The sequence below is a fragment of the Scomber scombrus genome, chromosome 23, assembly GCF_963691925.1.
Source record: "Scomber scombrus chromosome 23, fScoSco1.1, whole genome shotgun sequence".
Lineage (NCBI taxonomy): Eukaryota > Metazoa > Chordata > Actinopteri > Scombriformes > Scombridae > Scomber > Scomber scombrus.
The window spans coordinates 22,028,410-22,053,385 of NC_084992.1; the positions used below are offsets into that span (position 1 = coordinate 22,028,410).

A 24,976-nucleotide genomic window follows, 5' to 3' on the forward strand; every position below is an offset into this window, starting at 1 on the left:
AACAACAAAAAGCACTGACTTCTTTGTGTTGTGATGTTCTCTTCAACAGCATGACAGAGACAATGTGATGAGGTTTGAATTCTAAAGCTGAAATGTCTCTCTGTGACTTTGCCCCCCACTCACTCGCTGTACAAAGCTATCCAAGTAGATTTTTTAAATAATAAAAAGAGCTTTCTCTATAAGTTGGTGCTTAGAAAAGATTTGTTTTTGAATCCTCTTCCTGAAAAACAAAACAGGAATGACTGCATGTGGTTTACAGATTCTAAACCATATGTTTATCATGTGTACCATACATTGGTGTCTGCTGGGGGAAATATCAAGGTGAGCCCATTAAGCAGCGTTCTGTAGCTCGTCTCATTTGCAATGCTAAGAGCAGGTGGCTTGTCAGCAGCCTGAGCTCCACTGTCAGCTGAGTTGGAGTCATAACAAACAGCCTGGCCAGCAGCGATGCGGCTGTCAGCCACCAATTTGCTTCTTCTGTTTTCAATTTGCTCTGCTGCTTGAACCAAAGACGTTTACTTAACCTCTGGCTTTATTGAGTGCAAACACTTCATCCTGATTTGGGGAAACTTTCAGCAATCTTTCAGCTGTGTTGCACAAACCCAACGCGGAGCGCATTAATGATGAGGCTGGTTGAAAGTTAAAACCTGAAGTAACACAGTATACTCAGCTCTTTCTACTTCAAGTGGAATCCAATATTTGCTTCATTGTATACTTAAAGGAGCAGTGTGTAGAATTTAGTGGCATCTAGTGGTGAGATTGTAGATTGCAACCAACTGAGAACCTCTGCCCCTCCTCCTCTCCTTCCAAGCCTGTAGGAGAACCTACTGTGGCTGCTAAACTTGCGAAAACACACAAGGTCCTTTCTAGAACCAGTGTTTGGTTTGTCCATTCTAGGCTACTGTAAAAACATGGCAGCCATCGTGGAAGTGGACCCGCCATGCTCCCTATGTAGAGACAAAGGGCTCATTCTAAGGTAATGAAAATACAACAATTCTTAGTTTCAGCTGATTATACACTAGTTAAAACATACTTATGACATACTACTTAAAGGACTACTGTGTAGAATTAAGCAGCATGTAGTGGTAAGGTTGTAGATTGCAACCAATTGAATACCCCAGAAAAAAGTGCAAGAAGTCTAGAATGAGTGTTGGATTTGTCCATTCTGGGCTACTGTAGAAACATGGTGGTGCAACATGGTGGCCACCTTGGAAGAGGACCCGCTCCCTATGTAGATATAAATGGCTCATTGTAAGGTTGTAAGAATTGTAAGAAAATACAGAAATTCTTATTTTAATGGGATTATACATCAATGTAAACAAACTTGTCAATATTATATTTAACTTCTGCCAAATCTGTTCCGCCACAGGCTGCTTCTACACACTGCACCTTTAACATACTTTATACAAAAAAAGGGATCTGGCAAAACCCAGTGTACAAAGATAGAGGAGCACAGAGAAGAACATCTGGTGACCACACTGTGGCTACAACTACAGCAGACCGTCTCTGCACAGCTGGATGCTGTGGATACTGCAGATTGGGCAATGTTATATTAATGTATACTTATATAGTATAAATCTCTGGGTGGTTTAATTTATGATAAATATGTCATATTTTATAAACTTGTCATAGGTTTTTCTATGTAAAATCAGTATAAGTTAATAAAATCATCTGATGACGACAACTTTCTGCAAATTAATACCATCATGTCATATGGAATTGAATGGAAAGGTTGTCAGATGTTCTAAAGGACCACAGTATGCATGTAATTTGGAATCAATAGTAAAAAAGCATGCAGAAATACCGTTATGTTCCTTTAAATTGAATGTATGAGTAGAATCTGTTGGGTTGGATCAGTTCAGATAAAATATCAAATGTACTCACATCAGGTTCCCCACAGTCACACTCTTCTCCGTCCTCCACAAAGCCGTTGCCGCATTTCTTGCCCCCCACCAGGTCCTTCATGTTGGGCATGTTGTACAGACACATGCCCCCTCCCTTCTGGAAGTAGCTGTCCAGGTCACGTTTGCTGCAGCGACTGAAGACCCGTGGAAACGGATGCCTGGGAGAAGAAATTACACTCATTAGAATATGTAAAAATACATCACGTAATAGTTCTTCCTGGTTCTCTGAGATATTGAAGGTCAACATACAAAGGCATCTAGTAAAGTGAAAATGTTTTTCTGTTTTTTGTCTTCAGTTGAAACTGATGTAACACAGAACTAAGAGAAGTCAAAATGTGCAGCGACAAGTTGAGCTCTTCAGGCAGCCACATTAATATGTAATTAGTTTTCTTCTTTTGGCTGATGAAACTATTATTTATATGTCAAGCTGTGAGCAACTACAGGTTTGTGCTGAAGCCCTGACGCAGTATCTGAGGCTCACCCGGTGGCGGCGGCCATCACGCAGCCTCCCTGCTCAGCGGTGGCCTCCACACAGCAGCCGTCGTGGTCGTGACTCATACCGAAGTTGTGGCCGATCTCGTGGGCCATGGTGGCTGCGGCGCCAATGGAGAGCTCAGAGTGGTCCTGTGGGGCAATCAGAGGGAATTCATTCATATTTATATGACTCACAATTCTAACAACATAACGCCAGACTGAGAGGTCAGGTGAGAGGAGGGGAAAAATGCAATTATCATGCTAGGATATGTATTAAAAATAAATATAAAGCCTTTTGTGACAGCTGGGACTGAAGACTACAAGTCTAATGATGATGATGATTTTAAAAAATTTAGAAAGAAGTGAGATTACCAGACCTCATCTCTGCTGGAAGCTGGCAGCTCTAAGCTACATTATCCACTACAAGCATAACACTCTGTAATCTACGGTCCAACTGATGGTGGTTGAATTGGGCAATGTAGGCGCCAAGTTTTACCAAGGAAGTAAAGGTGGAATGTGTGGAAAATAGATTATATCTCTTTCTGTCGCATATATGTTTTAACCTTTTTCTTTAAAAAACTGCCCATTGTGAGTCTGATGATATCATAAGGAGTGGGCGGCTGTGACTCAGGTGGTAGAGCAGGTTGACCACCAATCGAAAGATCGGTGGTTTGATTCGCGGCTCCTCCAGTACCCATGTCGATGTGTGCTTGGGCAAGATACCGAACCCCAAATTTCTCCCAATGGCTGCTTTAACGGTGTATGAAATGCTACATTGGTGGAGTACTCTTGTAACACTCTGGGGGATCCTAAGGAAAATAAGAACTGTGGGCAACTTTTGACCTATATATTAGTCCCACTCTGTCTACATTGTGTATGAATTAGTTAATTATAAGTAACTGGTTTGTGGTGACATCACCAAGAATACATTTATTTAGAAATATGCTTCATCTAACCACAATATAAAGTGAAGTAATAATGCCATACAACTAAAATGGCCTCAACATTATGCAAGAATGTTTAAAGGCTCTTTTATTAATTCACTTCATGCAGTTAGTCACATTACCATAATCACTGCCACATAGTGAACCACCTCTGTGAATCTGTTTCTTTATGTTTTTGTAAATAATTCTAATTTTCTCCAATACACATTAGTGGCCCTCTGGGATTATAATAAAGTCAAACCCAAAAATACATCCCAGACTCCAGCAGTGTATCTATGATGAAGTTAGGGATTCATTTCAGTGTTTGCGAGGTGCACCCTGCATATTATTACATACATATTTGAGAGAGAATCGTGCAAATACTAAGAGGTAACATGTTAATACATTTGGATAATTTGATTATATTCTGCTAAGGATGATTTGCAGCAGCACTTTATTCTTCAAAATGTAAATGGTGTCACATAGTATTAGTCACAGCAGAAATAAACCCAGAGAACTGCACTGTACCAGTTATGTAAAAACAAAGGCTGCTAAAATTTTAAGCCTATGACTAATAAATGATTCTCTTTATTAGCAAACTGAGTCTACAGCCATGTAGCAGCTGTGTGATTTGAGCTAAATGCTAATGTATGCACGCTCACTGACAATACTAGCATTCTGATGTTTAGCAGGTACAAATGACTGTGTTTCAAGGCTGTATCAGCACCCCATCATTTCCCCCAAACAACTTTCATCTTATTCTGATTGGATAAGAGTAACGTTGGGTGGAAAACCTTGTCAATCATAGTTTAACTCACATATTTTGCTTTGGACATACTAGATTTCTGACAATGACCATTATTAACAACATTATATATCAAATAAATAAATAAAAATCCATTATCAAACCATCATTGGGGCCCAGATTGTCTGTAAGGTAGATCCGTCCATGCTGCATTTACAGTCTTAGGTTTTTCTAATTAGAACCAAAAAATAAAGGACAGCTAGAACTAATGGGAATGTCATTAGATGGTATTTGGTACTAGTTTGGCATGATCTTACATTAGAACTTTTTATATTAAATAAAGGTGGAATACAATTGTTCTAAATATTACATTTAATCTGGGGAATCACGTCACGAGTTTCACATCAACCCGTCCATTATATGTCAGAACATTTCAGGACCAAAGTGGTGGAATGACTGACACTGCCATCTGTAGAGTCATGTCTCTACTGGCTAAAACAGACTGGATAAGATGGAGATTTTTGTATAGTAGGACCATTATTAGTTGATATAAACGTAATCATTTTACACAATGCTAAATGATAAGATATGTCAGGGTACATCACCAGAGCATCACCTGACTTGAGTTATTTAAAGTGGAAGTTAAACTCCCGTAGAAAGAAACAGCTACAGTGTCCTAGTTCCAAAAGGTAAAAAAGTCAAACACACAAGAAAAGAGCTGCATGAACACGCACGCACGCACGCACGCACGCACGCACGCACGCACGCACGCACGCACGCACGCACGCACGCACGCACGCACCAGTGACAGTATAGATGTATTTAGCTCCTCTTTGATCCTTTGAAAGCTGTCATTCACTCCTAGCTCAGCGTCTGAACTATGCATAATGTACTATATAAAACAGGAATGTGTTAACTGTCTGGAAATGTTCTGCAGTGAAATCTTGAATAAAAAGTGAAGTGTGTGTGTGTGTGTGAGGTGTGTGCTGAGAGGTGACTCCACTCCTTGGTCAGCCACAGGACATTAGGATTCCTGAGGCCACCTCTTCCCACAGGAGAGCTAACAGCCTATTAGAAGCTAATCAAGCTTGGAAAAGCTATTGATCTCTCCAGCCGTGTCTGTTCAGTCCAGGCCTGCACACATATACAGAGCCACCAAGTTACACAAGCTGAATGATATTACATTATGGATATTATAAAGCTGCGGGCAACGAGGCAACACTGGAATCTAAAAATGTGACACCAATAAAGTTGGGCTGCTGCAGCAGAGGACAGCGTCCTTACCTAGAAGATTTTTCTTACTGTAAAGATATGTCCATCTGTCAGCTTGTCCATCACTTTGTTCTAGATCCAGTATTTAATTCAGGACATTTCCAAACCTATAGTTGGTTTGCACTAGCACATTGGTTGAGTTGGTAAACAATGTGTGTTTTCCCTTTAGTTCAGTTTCTTTTCACACAGAGAAAAATCCAACAGGACCTAAACGCATCCTTACAAGTCACATGACAACTTTTACTAATTGGTTAAATGTGTGTGGAGCAGATACAAATGGTACATAGTAAATGGACTGTACTTCTATAGCGCTTTTCTAGTCCTTTTGACCACTCGTAACGCTACACTACATGTGTCATTCACCCATTCACACACATTCATACACTGATGACAGGAGCTACCACACAGGGTGCCAACCTGCTCATCACTTGGGGTTAAGCATCTTGCCCAAGGACACATCGACTTGTGGACTAGACGAGTCAGGAATCGAACCGCCAATCTACCTCCGGAGCATCAGCCACCCACAAGACAAGAACGCATTAACAAAAGAAGGTCCAGAAGAAGGTCACCTGGCCAAGTACACATTCATCATTGTTATTGGATTGGATGTTATTCATCATTAGTCCAGGTTGGATCTTGATTAATTCCCTAGCTAGGTGTTAGTAACAGTTCAATTTGCTCATCTGAATCCCAGCAAGCAAAGCACACCTGTCTATAGGGGCCGTTCGGCTCGGACTCACAGAGTACCTCTTGTAGTTGGTTTAGATCGAGGTCAGATCACGCTCCTATCACAATGATTACTGTGTTCAGATCTGCCCAACGAATCACATCACGGAAGAAAAACCAACCACAGACCAATTCAACCACACTATCATAACATAATGCCTCAGTTTATAGTATGTTTGTCTGTCACTGCTAACCAATGCAGTGAGGAAGAGTCTGCTGCACAGCTGACAGACTCACATGTGGATGATGATGATGATGATGACCTACTGTAGTCATGTGTGGCATGGTGTTTTAAAAAGGTACATTGCATTTTTCCTATAATTGTGCTCGAAACGGCACATTTTGAATGTAGCTTTTCAAGTACATTCATGCAGAACCCTTTTTGACTGAGAGATGTGCCAATTTAGCGAACACTATATAGTATAATATATCTAGACATGTCTGCTGAAAATGTTTCTACATGTAAAACCAACAGTCAGCAGTGCAGATACACCCGAGGGAGAGGATATAATGAACGAAAGATTTCTAGGTAAGGTGCTTTTCTCTGGTTTTTAACAACAGCAGTACCTACTTAAAGAGAGGATAACCACTAAAAAAAGCCACAAGTCAGCAAAGTGGGAATTAAAAAATGGTACCTGTACATTACATTTTGGGTCTGGGTCCATGGACTAAATAGTAAGACTTGTATCATATTAAAATCATATTAGAAGATAGCAACCGCTTTACTGATCTATGGCAGCCATTGTTGTACACACTAGTAAATGAGGGGTTGTGTATAGAATGTGTCCTTTTCAAGATTGTTGTGTAGTGACCAAATACAACATCTTCCATTTTTTCAACTCCCTGACTTGTTGATTTAAAATATATGATAAATGGACTGTACTTATATAGTCACATTCACCCATTCACCCACATATTCATACACCGTTGGCACAGCCATCGGGAGCAATTTGGGGTTAAGTATCTTGCTCGAGGGCACATCGACACGTGGTCTAGCTCTGCTCTATGTGTAAAGTGCCTTGAGATGACTTTGTTGTGATTTGGCGCTTTATAAATAAAGATTGATTGATTGATTGATTGATTGATTGATTGATTGGAAGAGCCGGGAATCAAACCGCCAATCTTCTGATTAGTGGATGACCCGCTCTACCAGCTGAGCCACAGCCGCTCCATATAATCATATATGATTCTATAAACATAGAAAGTTGTTTGTTATGCCATTTAAAAGAACACTTTAGTTTTAATACTGATTCTTAAAGCAGCTCAAATGTATTTTTGCCTACATGTGCAAGGCAGAACAAACTGAAAAACACCTTACATATTATCACCTATGAAATTGATACATTGAATGAATTAGCATACACATCCAGCACATAGCGGACACGTAGCATCATTCATTGGAAGGTGATTTTTTGTCCAGCTGAAGTCTAATTTTCACTCTTATTTTGGTCTCCTCCATCTCCTTAGAAAAATATCTGACTCTTTAGCTGCTACATGCTCCACAATGTTCACCAGTGAGTCTCTAACTATGTGTGCTGTTTGGTGCTGAGCGGGGTTAGGGTTAGTGTACAGTGGGTTTTTACAGCTTTGTATATGTATATGACCATGTATTAAATAAAGACAGTAAAGTTGCGGGCTGGAAAATCAAAACAATGAGACAAAAGAGGCAAAAAAAAGATTATTTGATCCACAAATATGAACTCATCCAACTCTAATGTCCCCACCGTCCAACATGTTCAGCTTTAGCCTCACATAATCCTCATCAGTCCAATTTAATCCTGACCCTAAAGAAAAACAACAGGAAACTAAATGTACTGTAGAAGTGAATACCAGCGAAAAAGGTCTTTATTTTAGAGGACATTGTGCACGCACAAAAGCATAGAAAATCAATAGAAGATGAATTCAAGCTGGGAGAAAAGATTGAGGGGGGGGAAAAAAAGGGAGAGTGTGGAAAAAAACTAAAACAAAGCGGGGAGCTGGGAGAGGAAATGACAGACAGTGGAAGTAAAGCAGAAAGAGGAGAAAATGTATCCCCACGTACCACGTTGATACCTCCAGAGTTTTCCAGGCTGCACATCCCCTCCAGCGGCGCCATCCCGATAGTCGTCCCCTTGAAAATCACACCGCTGTATCACAAACACACACACACACACACACACACACACACACACCAGAAAATCACTTAACCTTAATCTCCTCCCTGTTCACTTACTGGCTTCACAGTGGATGCACATTGATTGCAGATGCAACAGCGCTGCATGGCGGCAGACATGATAAGCCTGTCAGATGTGGGAGACGGCGTGCAAAGAACCTCAATCCCCTGATCTCCTGGCAGTTGTCACTTAGCATCCGAAAACAAAATCAAGCCCTCTCTTGATTAATCAAAACAAAATAGGCCCTGTGGTATCAGCAGAACTAATTATGGAGCAAGAGGGGCCACCAATTTACTGCTTATGAATGAATGGGATGAATGTGTGTGCGTGCGTGTGCGTGTGTGTGTGTGTGTGCGTACCAGCAGCCAAGCTATGAAGCTGCCACCGCTGGAGTTGTTTGGCTCAATTATACCCGACTGAAGCGAAGATCTTTTGCTTAATAAAAATCTATGTTTAGCTAATCATTTATCAATTTATACACTAATAAAGTCTGAAATCATCTGACCCAAAGGCCGGCAGTGTTTGTGTCATTAAGAGCCACACAGGAGGCGGGAGGTGTATGTGGGAGGCTGTGGAGCTAATCAGTTTTCTTATTAGTTGAGGCACAATGCTGATTATGAACCCGTGTCTTCATATCAGTGGGGCAGAGCATCAGCAGCTTTCCAGTCCAAACAAAAAACCAAAGCAGGTAATTTCCCTGATGACGTCCCCCTGAGATGACTATGAAATAAAAGAACGAGAGGTAAACACCGCTGAGAAAGAGTTCCGATGATCCAAAACTTGTCGGTAAAGTAAGAACAGACGTAACAGTTTCAGTCGGACGGCGTCGTTAATGTCGCGCGATCAATTAAGACGCACAGCTGTTCATTTTCCCAGGTGATGTCATCATCTCCGTTCTACGGAGCGCCGTCAATTTGTTTTTCTTCGGCGCCAAAAGTCACCATCTAAAAAACACGCTGAGCTTATCCGTCTTTGATATTCTCAGATATCAAAAGGCACTATTTTTTTTGCCTGTGTGTGTGTGTGTGTGGTATTTTGGTGCACAGCTGGAAGGGAGAGATGCAAGCGGATGGAGGAGGTTTATTCAAATGAAGCGGCGCAAAGTGAACTGTTGTTGTTATTTTTGGTGGAAACTGGGTCTTGGACATTGTGTTTGAGAAAAGACATCTCAGAATCTCTAACATCGCTCTACTGGAGATTTAGTGATTTAATCTATGAGTAAAAAAAAGGATTGTGACAATGAAACACTGTCCATTCAGTAGATGTGTTTAACTGGCATTACAAATAACTGTTAAAGGACGTGTTCACAGCATTCATGTGTCCATATGAATGGTGAAAGAGGTTTTCCTTGCTGTAATCCTTCCTGCTGTTCATAAGGACTGTTAAAGGATCTCCTTCACATGTGCTTTCAATGGAAGTGACCTTGGTCAATGAATGAATAAGAGCGATTCTTACAAAATATGTTGTCTTTACTGTGTTTACCTCCATTAAATCACTTGAAAATGACGTGCTGCAGAATAAGCACACACACAGCTCTACACACGGCATGCAGCTCAGTTAGAACTTAGTATTCTGTCTATGTGGGAAATGTCAGATTAGCAGGCATCATTAATCTTGTGCATCATTCATTGCTTTGTTTGTGGTCTTTAATGTTCTGTTCTTCAAAGAAATTTGCAGTACAAACACTCTTGTGTGACTTCAATTAACGTATGATGTGAGATACAGCAGAATGAGAAGTGAAATAGCATTGGGTTGATGAGATTATGCTTTTTTTTCTTCTTTTTCTTTTTTTTTCTTTTTAAATCATTGTATTATAAACAAATGTAAAAAGCCCACACAGTCTGCCTGTGGCTGTAGATGTCTGCTGCTGTGTTCACGTTGAGAAGCTGTGCAGCTTCCAGACAACAATATGATTTTGTGAGAGTGGATTTTTACTAATCACCATACCTGCTGATTTATATTCCCACATCACCCAGTCATTTAACCATGTGCTGCTGCACGTATCAACACAGCAGGTGGAGACGCCCACACAGTCCTAACACTTTGTGCTGGATGCACAATTAAAATAGAGCCCAAAGACACACAGTGGTGGGAAAAGTATTCAGATCCTTACTTATCATTACGGCAAATGTGAAAAATACTGTGACTGTGTCAAATCTACATTTGAAAAGTAAATGAAGCTTTCAAATAAAGTGAAATATTTCCCTCTGAAATGTAGTGGAGTGAAAGTAAAAAGCAGCAAATGGAAATACTTAAGTACTTAAAGTAAAAGTACCTCAACACTGCATTTAACTACAGTACTTAAGTAAATGTACTTAGTTACTGTGCATTACAAGAATACAGTGTTTGCAAATGGAAACAGAAGGTAGAGCTGCAAATGTAAATGAGTTGGGACCAACATGTGACTATGATAATGATCACTTATTATCATTATGACATGTAACTTAACACAGATATAGCATGTCAAGAGTGTCAAAATGTTCTGCTCAGTACACATCTGGATCACAATTAAAGGGTCCTTATAAAAAAAAAGGTTTTTCATGTAAAACTGATGTGTGGAAGAAATATTTTTGGTCCCTTATCAATTATCAGATCTTTAAAAACCCTCAAATGTCTTTGTCAGTGTTTGCTGGTCAGGTGACTGTATAATAAACAGGTCTGCCAGCTGAAAGCAGCACGTCATCATTGTATTTATGAACAGGAGTCAAAAGACTTGAAGCATACAGTACAATTACAGCTGTGTAGAGAGCTGCTGTTGTTCTCTAAGTGAAAAGATGGATTATGGTTCATTGTGAAATCACAGCAGAACAACCACAGGAGTTACATATGCTGTTCATCAGCAATCTGCTGGTCGTGAACTCTCGAGGACACGGGATTTATATAAGATGATTTGGTAACCATAGTAACACATATCACCATGTGAGTGCAGGAACTTTCCCTGATTAATCAGAAAGTAAAAAAAAAAGAGTTCCACATGTGTGTGTTCTGTTTGTGTAATGACACTGTTTACATCAGCTGTTCCTCATTAAAAGAGATTTACACCTATCACCACAAAACACTACTGAACATGAGACACCTGTTTTCATCTGCTTTCTACTTGGTCATCCAGTTACAGCCTGGAATAATAATAATGCTGATAATCATTAAGTCAAGTCATTTTCTAGCTGATGTCTTTGTGACAACAGAGAAGAGAAATAAACTCACTAGTTCTCTATGGATCCATGGAGCACAGATGATCACAAAAGCAGTCTAATAAATGACTTTCCCACTAGTCCAGATGACTTTATCTTCTACTTTTGTCTTGTTTGAAAGACAGGTGTAGGTGTAGGTGTGTGTGTGTGTGTGTGTGTGTGTGTGTGTGTGTGTGTGTCGCTCACGTCAGCAGCTGAGCATTGTCGTGTTTCTTGCGGGATTTCAGCTTCTGTCTCCACTGGAGGAAGGACCAGAGAGTGGCATTTGGCTCCTCTGTGACGATACATTGATCCCTGTCGGTCCACACCTCCAGACCAATCAGAGGCACACGGATGTTCAGAGCCCTATAGAACTGAACACACACACACACACTTAGAAAAAAAAAAATGCGTATCTACACACAACGCTTTGTCTATAATCTTGACATAAGCTTCCATAACGCAGTCTAGTCACACAAGGCAATTATTCTCTAATCTCCACTAAAGGGCTGGTGAAGGACACATTGATTCAATTGTGAATTTTCCTCATACCACAGTATAAACCTGTGTACACTAATCATTTATTTAGAACACCGAAGACATCACATTTCAATGTAGATTAGTAATGGATGACATCAAGATACAACAATATCTATTAGCTTGTTGAATGTAGTTGTTTGTTGTGTGGAGAGTTGCAGGGCGCAGCAGAGAAGCCATCAGCCTTACCTTATCCACATAATTGGCAATTTCCATTATCCTTGTCTTGGTCTTCTCATAGTCCTTATTCTGTCGTTTAAACTGCAAGACAGGGAAGATGGGGAAGTATTAGTAGCATGAATAAGGTCAGCTGCCTGAAAAATAAATATAATTTTTATTTATTTATTTATTTTATTTTCTTTTAGAGACAATCCATTCTAAAGTTTTCTGCAGAAACAAATATGACTCATGAAAACATAACTATAACCCAGCAAAGTCTGCTCCATTATTATAATTATACCAACTGCATGAGGAGAGAACCAGAGTCCTCTTATTGGTCACCATGGCCTAATACCACAGCATTAATGTAGCAGACAGAACCCTTTTATGAAAATACAGCATCTCATCACTGGAGTTTAGTGTCCATTTAAAAGCCCTTCCACCTTTAGATTCCATCTATATACGCTCCCTCATTACACAGACAAATCCTTCCTGCTCGCAGCCACATGCTTTCGCCTCAGCATGACTATTACGTGAGCTCAGAGCTCTCAGTATGAAAGAGCTCCATTAGCTGGAATGAGATAATTGTTTAAGATGTGGAACCTGTTTCCGCCTGTCCGCGCCTTTTGATGAGTGTCCCACGTCAGTGGACAAATGTGGTGCTGACGCTGATGGACAAAGGAATATTCTGCAGTGGAATGAATTAATTTGAGCTTACCAGTGTGTTGTCAGCCACAATATACAGCTCCATGTACTTAGTGGTGCCCCACGTGTTTCTCTTCACCTGGTATTAAAGAAGAAGGAAGAAGAAATGGTAATGCATCAGTCTCACTGGTTTAGTATTAAACCATATTTCAAATACTGTATTTTACTATACTATTCTATATTATATTATATTATATTATACTGTACTATACTGTACTATCACGATAAAATGCTATTGTTGTGCTAGACTGCACTATATAGTACTCTACTATACAATTCTATACTACACTATACTATACTGTACAATACTATATTACACCATACAGTACAATATTGCACTATTCTTTACTATATTAGGGTGTACTCACACTAGGCAATCGTACCGTGCCTAAGCACGTTTGCCCCCTAAAATCCGGATTATTTGGCTAGTGTGAGTGCAAGTGTACCGTGCTTGAGTACGGTACACTTCCCTGGTACGGTACGGTTGGAAGAGGTGTGCTTGAGCACGGTACACTTGGTCACGCATGTGCACTAGGGATTAATATTTTTCCCGAAAATAAGACATTTTAAATCCCGGGAAAAGAAGCCAATTTTCCAGGGAATCCTGGGAAATCGACGATTTTTAAAAGGCAACACTAGCTGAGCCCTGGTCATTTCACAAGCAACACTCAATGCAACGTGGAGACATTATGTATGTATGGGTTCCTAATCAAACCATTTTTTGTGTATTATTGTATCATTATTAAGGCAAAAGAACTCAATTTAAGGCTATAGGCTACACTTTGTTATACAATGCTTTTCTATACTATGCTATACTGTACTGTACTATACTTTACTATACTATACTGTACTGTACTGTACTGTACTGTGCTATGTTATACCACACTTTACAAGACCATGGTACACTATATAATATGCTATGCTATACTATAGTATGCTTCGCTCTACTAAACTGCATTATACTATACTACACTGTGTTATTCTATACTATACTATAATATTGTAATATTGTATAATATTGTGTTAAACTATCTTGTACTAAACCATGCAATTCTATACCAAACTGTGCTATACTATACTATACCTACACAGTCTGAAAGTGGTACATAAAGAGGTGAACAGCCGAATGGCCTCTCAGTCTTTGATGCTGCTGTGTTTACAAAGCTCTACAACTCCGTATATCCCTCCATCATTAAGTTTCCAACCTAATTCTTGATTACAGCCATTAGGGAAAGGCCCTGCTGTAATTAAAACTTTGATTTGCGTGCGGGTGGACTGCTGCCTGGGCTCAGCCTGGACGTAACACCAATATCGTTGATTGGTGGGGAATCTGTTGCGCTGTGATGGCAGCCTGTGGAGCCTAGCGCTCACACACACACATATCCACACTAATGCATTCACACATCGCATTGTTTATTTGAGAGGCAAATACTGGCAAATGCCTTGGGACTCCGTCTGGGGTCTGCTGTGGCTGGTATTTCTGCATAACAACCCAGGATTAATGTGTGGCAGCGGAGGGAATTGGGGAAGCCAAGGGGTATGTTGCAGGAGGGAGGGAGATAAAGAAGTAGGGGAAAAAGGATGATGCTCTGGTGGAGAGCTAAGAGGGCTTTCGTATATGAGGAGGGGAGAAAGATGAGAGCAGTTTAAAGTGATTGAGAATGTAAGCGGGAAAATTGATAAATATGGGAATAAGAAGGAGAAGAAAAAGCAAAGGATGACTTTTTGTCCCGGCAGTCTAGACAGAAGAAGGCAGAAGAGCCCACAGAGGAGTCATTTTATCATCTATAACTGCAGCTGAGCAAACTAGCCTTGTGTTTAGTCCTTTTTCTTCATGAAGGAACAGGAAATAGCACTTGAACCGCTGCATAAACTGATCTGAGAAGCTGAGTTACCGCCCGTAATTCCCTCCATTTTCAGATGGTGATTCTGTGCTCTAAAATTGCTCCGAGAGCGGTTCAATATTGTGAATGAAGATCTTTTCCCCAGCAGAGCCAAAAGGCGGTGATTGATTGTGATTTAGTTATATAATAAACCAAACCATAGCAGAGTCATGACTCAGTTCAACACATCAGCTAATAAATAAATCACAAGCGTTTCTGTGTCTTTTCACACATTCTCTTACAGCTCTGTGGTTCACTGTGAGAACACAACGCTTGAGCGGCCCCCACTGAGAGGCTGTGATGACTTAATGTGAACATCCAGGACACACTGAACACTCAGCTGTTACACTGTATGGGCTGTCTCATGGTTGCACTAAAACAAATGAAGGAGGGACATTTCAAGCTACAATTTATGACTTAAAAGTGGTAACGAGTTTAATTAGAGTTGTTTCAGTCAGGTGAATCATGTGGAACGCTGTTATTAATGTGAATATAGACAATGTGTCTGGTTGCTCCATGCCAAGAACTCTTTGCAACTGAAGGTGACAAACGGATAACCCCATATGTATGTGTTGGAGAATGATGCTGTGTGACAAGGTCAACTATTCTTAGTCTTGGGCTAAAAATATGCAGTGTCCTGAACTGACCTGCTCTATTTTTGTTTGTAACCTTTGTTGCTTTGTATCGAGAAAGTAAGTAAAGTTGAGGAGTCACGTGATCTGGATGGTTTAAAGAAAGACTCTCATTTCTGGAAGGGAATTTTTCTCATACACTAAACCACCTTCGCTCAATTGAACATACTCAGGGGTTTTATTAATACATCCTTACGTTCTGTGGTGCTACCATTATGTTTTAGCATTTCTAATGATCAAGTTATTACCTTATGGACACTGTTCAGCAAAAGTTATTCTAGGGTCACTAATTCAGACCGCAATCAAAAGATACAAAAACAGGACATTTTTTTACCATTTTTTAAAAACATGAGTAACAAGAACAGGATAATGGGGTTCTGTTAGTTAGCTGCAGCTGCCACCAATGGTGTTTAGGGCTGGGTATCATTGAAAAATAACGATGCCGGTATTAATCCAAGTACCATTAAAGTGATACTGATACCAATTGAGTACTTCATTCGATACCCATCATGTGAATAGAAGCATTCAATTGCATAAAAATGCCACCACTCCTCCATATCTAAATGATTAGATATCATTTAATCATATCAGGCGCTAACTCAAATTCACTGTGACTTCACCACCAGACAGGTTGTAGCTGCTGTGGCAGTGGGCCAATCACATGTCACATCAAATCGAAGAACGCTTGCCTTGATTGGCTGTGAGCAAGTCCATACAAATAGTCATATTTTCTAGGTCTGGGTAGAAAAAGGATTGGTTGCAGGTATCGTTTGACGGGAGACTTTTCAGTACTACTTGGTATCGATCTATTTCGGTCGATACCTTAAAAGGTATTGAGTACCAATATCCAGTCCTAGCGGTGTTTGTCATTTTAACTGATGGGAAAAAAACACCAGGACCTAAAAATACAACCAACATTATTCTACATTTCATTACAAAAAAGTTTCAATATGAAGTATGTTGGCACCTAAGTTTAGAGCTTCTGTGTTATTTGCCAGATCTAAAATGTATGGCACTTGGAACACAACCCTACGAACAACAGATGCCATGTGGGTTGCTGTATCTTAAGAGTTTAATAGCAGGGCCCAACAACTATATATAATATGTTTCTGTGTATGGTAAACATGGTAAGACCTGAGATCTCAGCACACGGTTTTGCCAAAATGTCTAACTTGCTAACTTGTACAAATGGCTTCAGTTTTCCATTCATTCACAGTATCCACAATTCTTCTGCGATTCAGTTCAGTGAAGAGTCCTTTAATGACATTAATACATGGTTTTAAAGCCTGTGTTCTACTGTTGGTTCTGTCGATGTATAACGAGATTGTGGAGGCTTCAGCTTTAGTGTACATTGTAGATTTTCCATTGCGTTGAATCTGTATAAAAGGTGTCTTGAATGTCAAAAAAGGAGCTGATGTTATGCATTGTCTTTGGATAGAAGTTTGTTTTAAATGCTCTACTCCTGGCTTGGGCTCTAGTGTGATGGCATTAAAACCATGAGATACAGCATCACTGTATCAAAACACGCATGTAGTTTGCAAGTTTCTGAAATCTGGCATTATTTTAGCTGTAGACTTGAACTTAGATTTAGTTTAATCCTCAAAAAACTGCTCCTTTTTTTCATTTGCCAATTTTCATGCCTCCTAAAGTAAATGTTGAAAATCTATTCATTTGTTACCCCCAGTGGAAAAACCCCTGAGGCAGAACATCATGGGACAGATAATCTGCACTGAAAGCCAGAGTAATAAAACTCTTAAATGAGTTAACAACACACTTAAGGCAGAGTGAGGCAGGTTTCATTAGAGGTTTCTGCAAAGTGACATCCCCGAAGATACTAAGCCCAATCCTCCCACACCTCTTTCTGACAATACTCTGATTGACTGAAACATAATTACCAAATGAACTCTGGTAAACTTTAAGTGGCACCAAGAGGCATATATTGATTTCCATTCCATGTAAATGGCATCAAAAGCCCTGAGGAGCAAAAGTTGTTACAAGGCTGCCTATTACTTTGTCCCCCCTGTGGTATTGCAGGTGGTCTCTCTCTTCAGATGTTACAGGAACAGACTGATATTTTATAGAATATACTTGTTGGTCTTTAGCCACACAGAGATGACATTGTTCTCAATCTTTTAATCAGTATCTGAGCAAGACTGCAAAATGGTTGAATCTTCCTGTAGGTGTAAAGTAAAAAATCAAGTATTGTCACATTACTTACATATATCAGAAAAACAACCTAATATCAGGCTGGGAGTTCCGGTCCTGATGCCAACACGAAAGTAACTTAAAACTGCATTCTATCAAAAGGCCACCAGGGGGCGACCGTTTTGGTGTCAAAAGGACTTCCGTCTCTATACAAGTCAATGGAGAATTCACCAACTTCTCACTTGATTTCTAACCTCAGTAAACGTTTTCAAAATGTGTTTATGGTCTCAATCGCTAGTTTAAAGCCTTCTTCATTGCAGTATGATGTTCATTTGTGAAATTTTGGCCTCCCTGATTTTATATTTGACGATAAAGCAGGGTATGCATTAGGGCGTGGCTACGTTGTGATTGACAGGTTGATTAGTTCACAGGTTCAGGACACACACACACACACACACACACACACACACACACACACACACACACACACACACACACACACACACACACACACACACACACACACACACACACACACACACACACACACACACACACACAGTGGCATTGATGTCTGGGCGACTCACCCTTGAATGAAATGGCCTGAGCAGGTTGGAGATGTGGTTGAACTGTGTGCTATGATGGCCGTGGCCACAGTTTCCACCTTTCACTGGCAGGTTCTCTGCATTTAGCAGCAAATGGTGGAGAGGATCCTCCCCGTTGATTGGCTCCAGGTAGTAGGTGTCGGTAGAATTCAAGGATATCAGGCCTCTGTGTGAAGGAAGGAAGAGAGGTTGGGAAAAGAGGGTCTGAAACACTGCGCACCACTTTTGTTCATTGTAGTCTGAGAACACACAACTTTTAGAATCAAAAATCAAAATTAACAGGATACTGTGGTGGTATCAAGAATGACACTTTGGCAAACACTGATATACCCCAATATCACCCCTACTGATCAAACCCTGCAGCTACAGCCGCTTACGTCGTGGTGGTTAATATTGGCAAACCTTTAGCTAGATATTGCTATTTAACTATCACTACTGGATCAGTCTGGTAACCTCAGTTACCAGTAATCCACCTTTAACTGGCAGGTCCTGGCATTACGCAGCGAATGGTGGAGAAGATCCGAACTGACTTTCTCCAAGTAGCAGAACTCTCCTAGTACCCTCTTAACCAGGTAATTGGTTAGGAGCTCTATGTTACCAGCATGTGACTTACAGTCATGCTTTTGGCCCAAATTAGAACCCTAACCCACATTGACATTGATTGAGTTGGTTGAGAGACCAAAGCACAGGTAAAACAAGAGTGAACACTGGATTTAAATCTATCAGATATACACAAACACGACTCGAAAATAAATGTTTCTCTGTGTATGCTGGCTTGTCATAACAACTTGATATGGTTAGAATATGTCAAATACTGTTTACAGTTTGTTCAACTGTCCCAAAGGTGCCACAAAAATAAATTAATGCAGCTGAAGTACGGTACTATATTTACTGTAAACATTTTTTTTAAATCTCATGTGGCTGAAATGTTCACATGTTGTTCAACCACTGGGTCTTATAAATCCTAGCATTAAGAAACATTATTTATTTAATCATTATTTAGTAACCATTGTGTATGAGCTTAAAAAAACCCCAATGCAGCCAACAACTGCATTTCTAAGTCCGAAAGATCTGTATCTGCCTCACTGTTTTGTTCTAATCAACACTCATACAACTTTTCTCTCTCATTTACATCCCCCGGAGTTCACATATTAAACTGACAAGAGTAAAGTCTCATTGAAGGGTGCAGCAGTGAATTTTCACCAGCTACCACTTCACGATCCAGGGAGATGAAAAATACGGATCATCATTCTTCCAAGAGATTCTAGCTCTCCACTGAACGTGGACCATTGATTGTGTTCTGTGCAATTTCCCGGTGTCACATAAAGCATAGCTCGGGTTCTGTTACAGACTTATGGTAAACACTGCTAAGATACTTGTCTTTTAGACTCAGTGCTACAGTTGTGGAAAATTACACTGTATATCTAACTGTTTGGGTTAGGGTTGCAAAGCAAGCAGAATGGTCAGACCACATCTGGACACCTGTAAAGACATCATTTACACCAGGCTGTGATCTGATCACATCTCATGTCTGTGCAGTTTTGATAAAGCAAAGAATAAGACCAAAGTGTTTGTTAGATTATCAAACAGCATCTTAAACCTCCACTACCAAGTCGGAATTGACAATGAACTTTCTGAAAGCAACAATTCAACATCCACTTTACACAGTGATTGGTCAGTTATTTGGTCAGGTAATAAAGTGGTGCGGCAAACTACTTTTGTCACTTTTTGTAACAACTTCACGCGATTAAAGCTATCTTGGAGTGACTGTCTGACAATGGTAAATGGACTGTACTTATATAGCACTTTTCTAGTCTTTTTGACCACTCAAAGCACTTTTACAATACATGTCACATTCACCCATTCACACACATTCATACACTGATGACAGGAGCTACCACACAGGGTGCCAACCTGCTCATCAGATGGAAGCTAACCATTCACACACATTCATACACTGTTGGCACAGCCATTGGGAGCAATTTGGGGTTAAGTATCTTGCCCAAGGACACATCGATGTGAACTGGAGCGACAGCCGTGTACTTACACCTTACTCCTCACTTTTAGTGTTCATTGCATCTCATCCCTCTCTATGATGATGACCTTTCCACCCACCTTTGAGTGTATGTACATTTGCAAAAGGTACAGTATAACACTTTTTTTCTGTAGAAGTCATCAAATGACACATCATACTAATTAGTTCTAATTAATCATACATCGGCTTTTAGTCATGGGGTATGCCCATTATCCTAATCCTACTCATTATCCTTTTCATTCTGATAATAATGAAAAGTATCTTACAGATGCTTTGGTCTGTCTCCAGGTGAACCTTTCTTTGCACCTCATAGTGGACCATGCAATAATTCCCCTGACCTAAGAACTGTGTTGACAAGTCTGTCAGCTCCACCTACCCAATTTCCACAATGACATTTGATCATAAAGTGGGCCGAATTGAGTTAATAAGAATGTATGTGCAAATGCAAAGTTCTCGAGGCCAGAAGTTAGAGAAAATATACAGATGCAGATCATAATATGTTAATACCAGGTGGAAATAGGGTATTTTCAATAAGATTTGTTAATAAGAACTTTTCTTCTTACTTGTAATCCATCAATGTGATGGTGGCTGTTGTTTTTCTCATGGTGCATTTATTTTATTGTTCTTTAGGAGAAAGAATTTTTTGTGGTTTTTTTTTGCATCTTTTAAAAGGTGCATAGTTTCACTTTAAGACATGTAGCTGAAGTTTAGTCCTCTAAGAATCCTTACAGAAAAGCCAAGATAATAAATAGTGTGGCTGGAAGACTTGCTGTCCCAAACAACGCAGAGCAATAAAGAACACAGTTATTCTGCAACAGCGACTGTCTGGGTGAACTTACAAATGATGTGTGTATGAGTGAGTGAGTGTGTGTAACTGAGGAAGAGATGGGACCTCTTGTTTCATCCAGACACTCAGACACATATTCCACTGACTATGTTTCCTTACTGAACCTTCATCCACCAGACTGTATCAATCCCACATGGACCTGCTGACAGGTGACTCTTCTGACCCATAGCACAGTCCTCTAAAGCACAAACTAGTCATAGAAAGTGACAATTCTCACATCTTAAAAGGAAGGGAGAAATATTTGGATATGATCTGTGTCCTATATACCTATTTTTCATTTTGCTTTAGGGCTTTTTAAAAAGTTTAAGTCCAATTTAACCATAAACCATTAAGCCACAATCTTAAATTCTCTACCACAAATCTGTCTTTTGGGTATCAAACACACCCTGTGGGCCTGTAAAAAGAGGAGCTGTAAAAAGCTCATGTTTAATGATGATCAGTGGATGTAGTTAGCTTGAATTATATTGGTAACAATGAATTCTAATATTGAGCATTTGCAACATAAACTGTTTTTCTGTCCATCCGCAGTAAGAAAATATAAATGACAGATTAAATTAATATCTGTGAAGAATATTTTGGTGCATTTGACATGAACTGTAAACACCCAAGTCAATATATAAAATAGATTTCTATTTAGAAGAATTTAATCCCATGTACAGATAGTAAACTTGCCTACAGGATTTGTATGTGAGTAATAACTAAAATGCTTCTTATTACACACTGTAGCATCTAATAAGCAATTATGAGGCTATTCTTTAGATAAAATGAAATAATGGTAAATGGTCTGTACTTATATAGCCTTTCTAGTCTTTTCGATCACTCAAAGCGCTTTTACACTACAACTCATTCACCCCATTCACACACATTCATACACTGACGGCAGGCAGCTACCACGCAGGGTGCCAACCTGCACATCAGGAGGAAGCTACCCATTCACTCGCATTCATACACCGTTGGCACAGCAACGGGAGCAATTAGGGGTTAAGTGTCTTGCCCAAGGACACATCGACATGTAGACTGGAGGAGCCGGGAATGGAACCACCAATCTTCCAATTGGAGGACGACCGCACTACCTCCTGAGCCACAGCCCCCAAATACATTGTTCCTGTGCAGAAGCTAACAACAAAGTTACACATAACCATTTCAATCATTCTCATTTAGCATTTTGAAAGTTGTACATTAACAATTATTAAATATCTAAAACAAGTTATAACTAGAGCCTGACCGATACATATCAGACAGCTGATATTATCGGCCGATATTGGCCCATCACAGATATATCAGTATCTACATATATGTTGTCTGATTTGCAGTGATATTTAAAAAAAAATATTTATACAGGCAGCATTTTATGTATCTTTGATCCTTTTTCTGTATTCAACTTTAATATATACATACATATGTTTTATTTGTTGTATTTGTTTTATTATTTATAGCAATTTATAATTATTAAATTCCCAGTGTAGTTTACTGTTTCAGTGCACTGATGTTATTTAACACAATAAAGTTTATAGTTAACTGTAAAATATCATGCCTCTGTTACAAGAGTTTGATAACCATGTTACAAAAATGTGCGTTCTATGTACATATTCTGTATATGTAAGATTATCAGCCGATATATCGATATAGGGATTTTTTTACTCACTAAAATCGGTATCGGCCCCAAAAACCCAGTATTAGTCAGGCCCTCGTTATAATACATAATGAAGACGTAATCAGCTATAAGGACATGCTTCTATGAAGGGTTTGTAACTGGTTTAAAATGACTTCTAAGCCCACCTGTGAATGATATGAATACAATGTGAATGAATGTCAGTAATTATAATGATATCTTTTATCTAGATTAAACAAAGTCCATATTCCCTTCTTGACTCTCTCGTCTATCCTGACCATGAACAATAATGATTCACTCTGGCTTTTTTTTGCTGTGGTCCAACATGTATTTGAAGTGTGTATGAAAACAATTTCACTTTGTCTGTGAACAGTTGGCAGAGTTACTATTCATTTCACTGGAGACACAATAAAGCTCAAAGGGACTCAAGTGTTTTTTTTATTTTATTTTAATGACTAGATTGATTCTGACTATTGTGTTCATCCACACTACCTGACTGTATGTGCACTGTTGAGCTTGTTTTTTTTTCTTCAGTGTCCAAGGCTGTTTTTCAATTTGTTCTAAAACCATATAATTCATCCTGATTGAATACCAAACACCTTGATATGGCATGAAAGTTGCCAGAAGGTAAAAATGACCTGGGAACAGCGGGACACAAGTAAAAATGAAAATACACAGAACTGCTGCAGAACTGCACATAAGAACAGTAAAGGTCAATACTAGGACCTGAAGAAAAAGTTCTTGTGTAAGACTTTGTTATCCTGGCATCAAGGTCTTCTAGTGACTGGCAATGTCTGCAATCATGAGACTTTCTTTCTTTTGCATAATCATCAGTTTCCTGTGAGTACTGCAGGGTCGTGCAGTCCGGCCATTCCGAAAGAAAAGCCACAAGAGAAGATGACATCACTGCAGCTGGAGCCCAACCAATGGGCTCATCAAGGTACTTTTCAAACCCTTTTATCCTGTACCAAGTCCCACGTCCGAAAATCAGAAAACATTGTCGTTTTCACAAAATGCTCATTAAAATCCACGATTCTCGGTAATGACAGCGATGTCTTAAAACAGGGACGGGACCGCTGAGTCATGCTGTTGTTTTCTTGAAAGACGTCGTTGATTCATCGTTTATAATGGCGCTGTTGCCAAGCGGAGGACATTTTCAAAGCATAAAAAGTGACCCCTGACAGAACCCTTTCATTATGATTTCCAGCAGTATGCACGTCGTATCGCTCTTTTTTTCCCCCTGCTGAATCACTCCTAATCTCTTTCATCTTTTCCGCTGATTGTATTTGTTTCCAGCCACGTATGTCTCTCTGACATTAACATTTTATTTTTAGGGTGTCGTTATTCTCCCTCCTAAAATAACATTTTCACTGTAGTGGAGGTTTATTTTGACCTTTTGTCCGCAGTGATTTATAATGAGGTTAATAGCAGAGTAAGCTTTGATTATTATGATTAGATAGAATGCAAAGGTCAGTTGGCTCTAAAATGACTGTTTTAATCAGTTATGAGTGAATATAAAGAACACAGAATGAAAATAGAGGGGTGATTGCTGTGAGTAGGGCACCATAACATCACTCCTCATCTCCTGATTTCACAGTTTCATTTAAAAGGAATCGACAGCACATGGGTGCTACTCACCGTAAAAAATGTACAGACGCTCTTGTACTCCAGTTCTTTATGAAATTTAAAGTGACTGCAGTATAATTTACTTTCTGTCAGTGCAAACATGTCCAGAAAGTTCATTACTGACCTTTGAGACACTAGTTTGACAAAATAATCTTAGCTCTTGAGATGTGGTTGAAAGGTCCCGAAAAAGCCAATAGGTGAACCTTAAGTTATGAGGTTTGCCATACGCAGAGTTGTTCTGACCACAAGAGGAGCCTGTTAACTGTCAGCTGTGAACAATGTTTCAGCATGTGTGAAAATCAGCTTGAAGCAATACCCTTTCTGAAAATGGGATTTTTTTAGATTAACATCCGTCATTATTATGAACATCTCCCTCGGGTGCCTTCATTTAGATAGCCTTATTAAATGTTATCAATACCAAGAGTGGAAACTACTTCACCTCATTAAATGTACAGTATGAATAAGAACTGAGGCAGTATATGTAACCACAGTATTTTTTGGCGACTGTGAATTGCGACAGTATGACCAAGAGTTGAAAACGTTTTGATTGCTTTGTCAGATTTTGAGTCTAGTCTATTAGTTTTTGATCAGATATTTCTCATTATGAGATTTACATTATTAAAAACATCTTTTAAACGATCCTGATGACTGTGCACAAAAATGTAACAATCCTGATGAAAAATGGCAGTCTATGTTTTGATTTTAGTGTTTCTGACTCAGCGAGGGAAGGATAGCAGTGTGCTACCATGTCTAATTTCATACCACCACTTGGGGGCGCCAAAGCCCGGAATGTTCAAATTTGACATAGTGACTTTGCAAAGAT

At 39.5% G+C, this 24,976-nt stretch overlaps 1 protein-coding gene across 1 annotated transcript in view; it reads right to left on the reverse strand.

Moving 5' to 3' along the window:
* Positions 1–24,976, reverse strand: part of adam19a (ADAM metallopeptidase domain 19a) — a 206,891-nt gene that overhangs the window by 42,967 nt on the left and 138,948 nt on the right. Inside the window, exons 6-12 of the mRNA XM_062444365.1 lie at positions 18,016–18,199; positions 12,782–12,847; positions 12,094–12,165; positions 11,575–11,741; positions 8,086–8,170; positions 2,386–2,528; positions 1,885–2,062 (exon numbers count right to left, since the gene is read on the reverse strand). Of these exons, the coding sequence (XP_062300349.1) occupies positions 1,885–2,062; positions 2,386–2,528; positions 8,086–8,170; positions 11,575–11,741; positions 12,094–12,165; positions 12,782–12,847; positions 18,016–18,199 (895 nt within the window). The remainder of the gene's footprint in view (positions 1–1,884; positions 2,063–2,385; positions 2,529–8,085; positions 8,171–11,574; positions 11,742–12,093; positions 12,166–12,781; positions 12,848–18,015; positions 18,200–24,976) is intronic.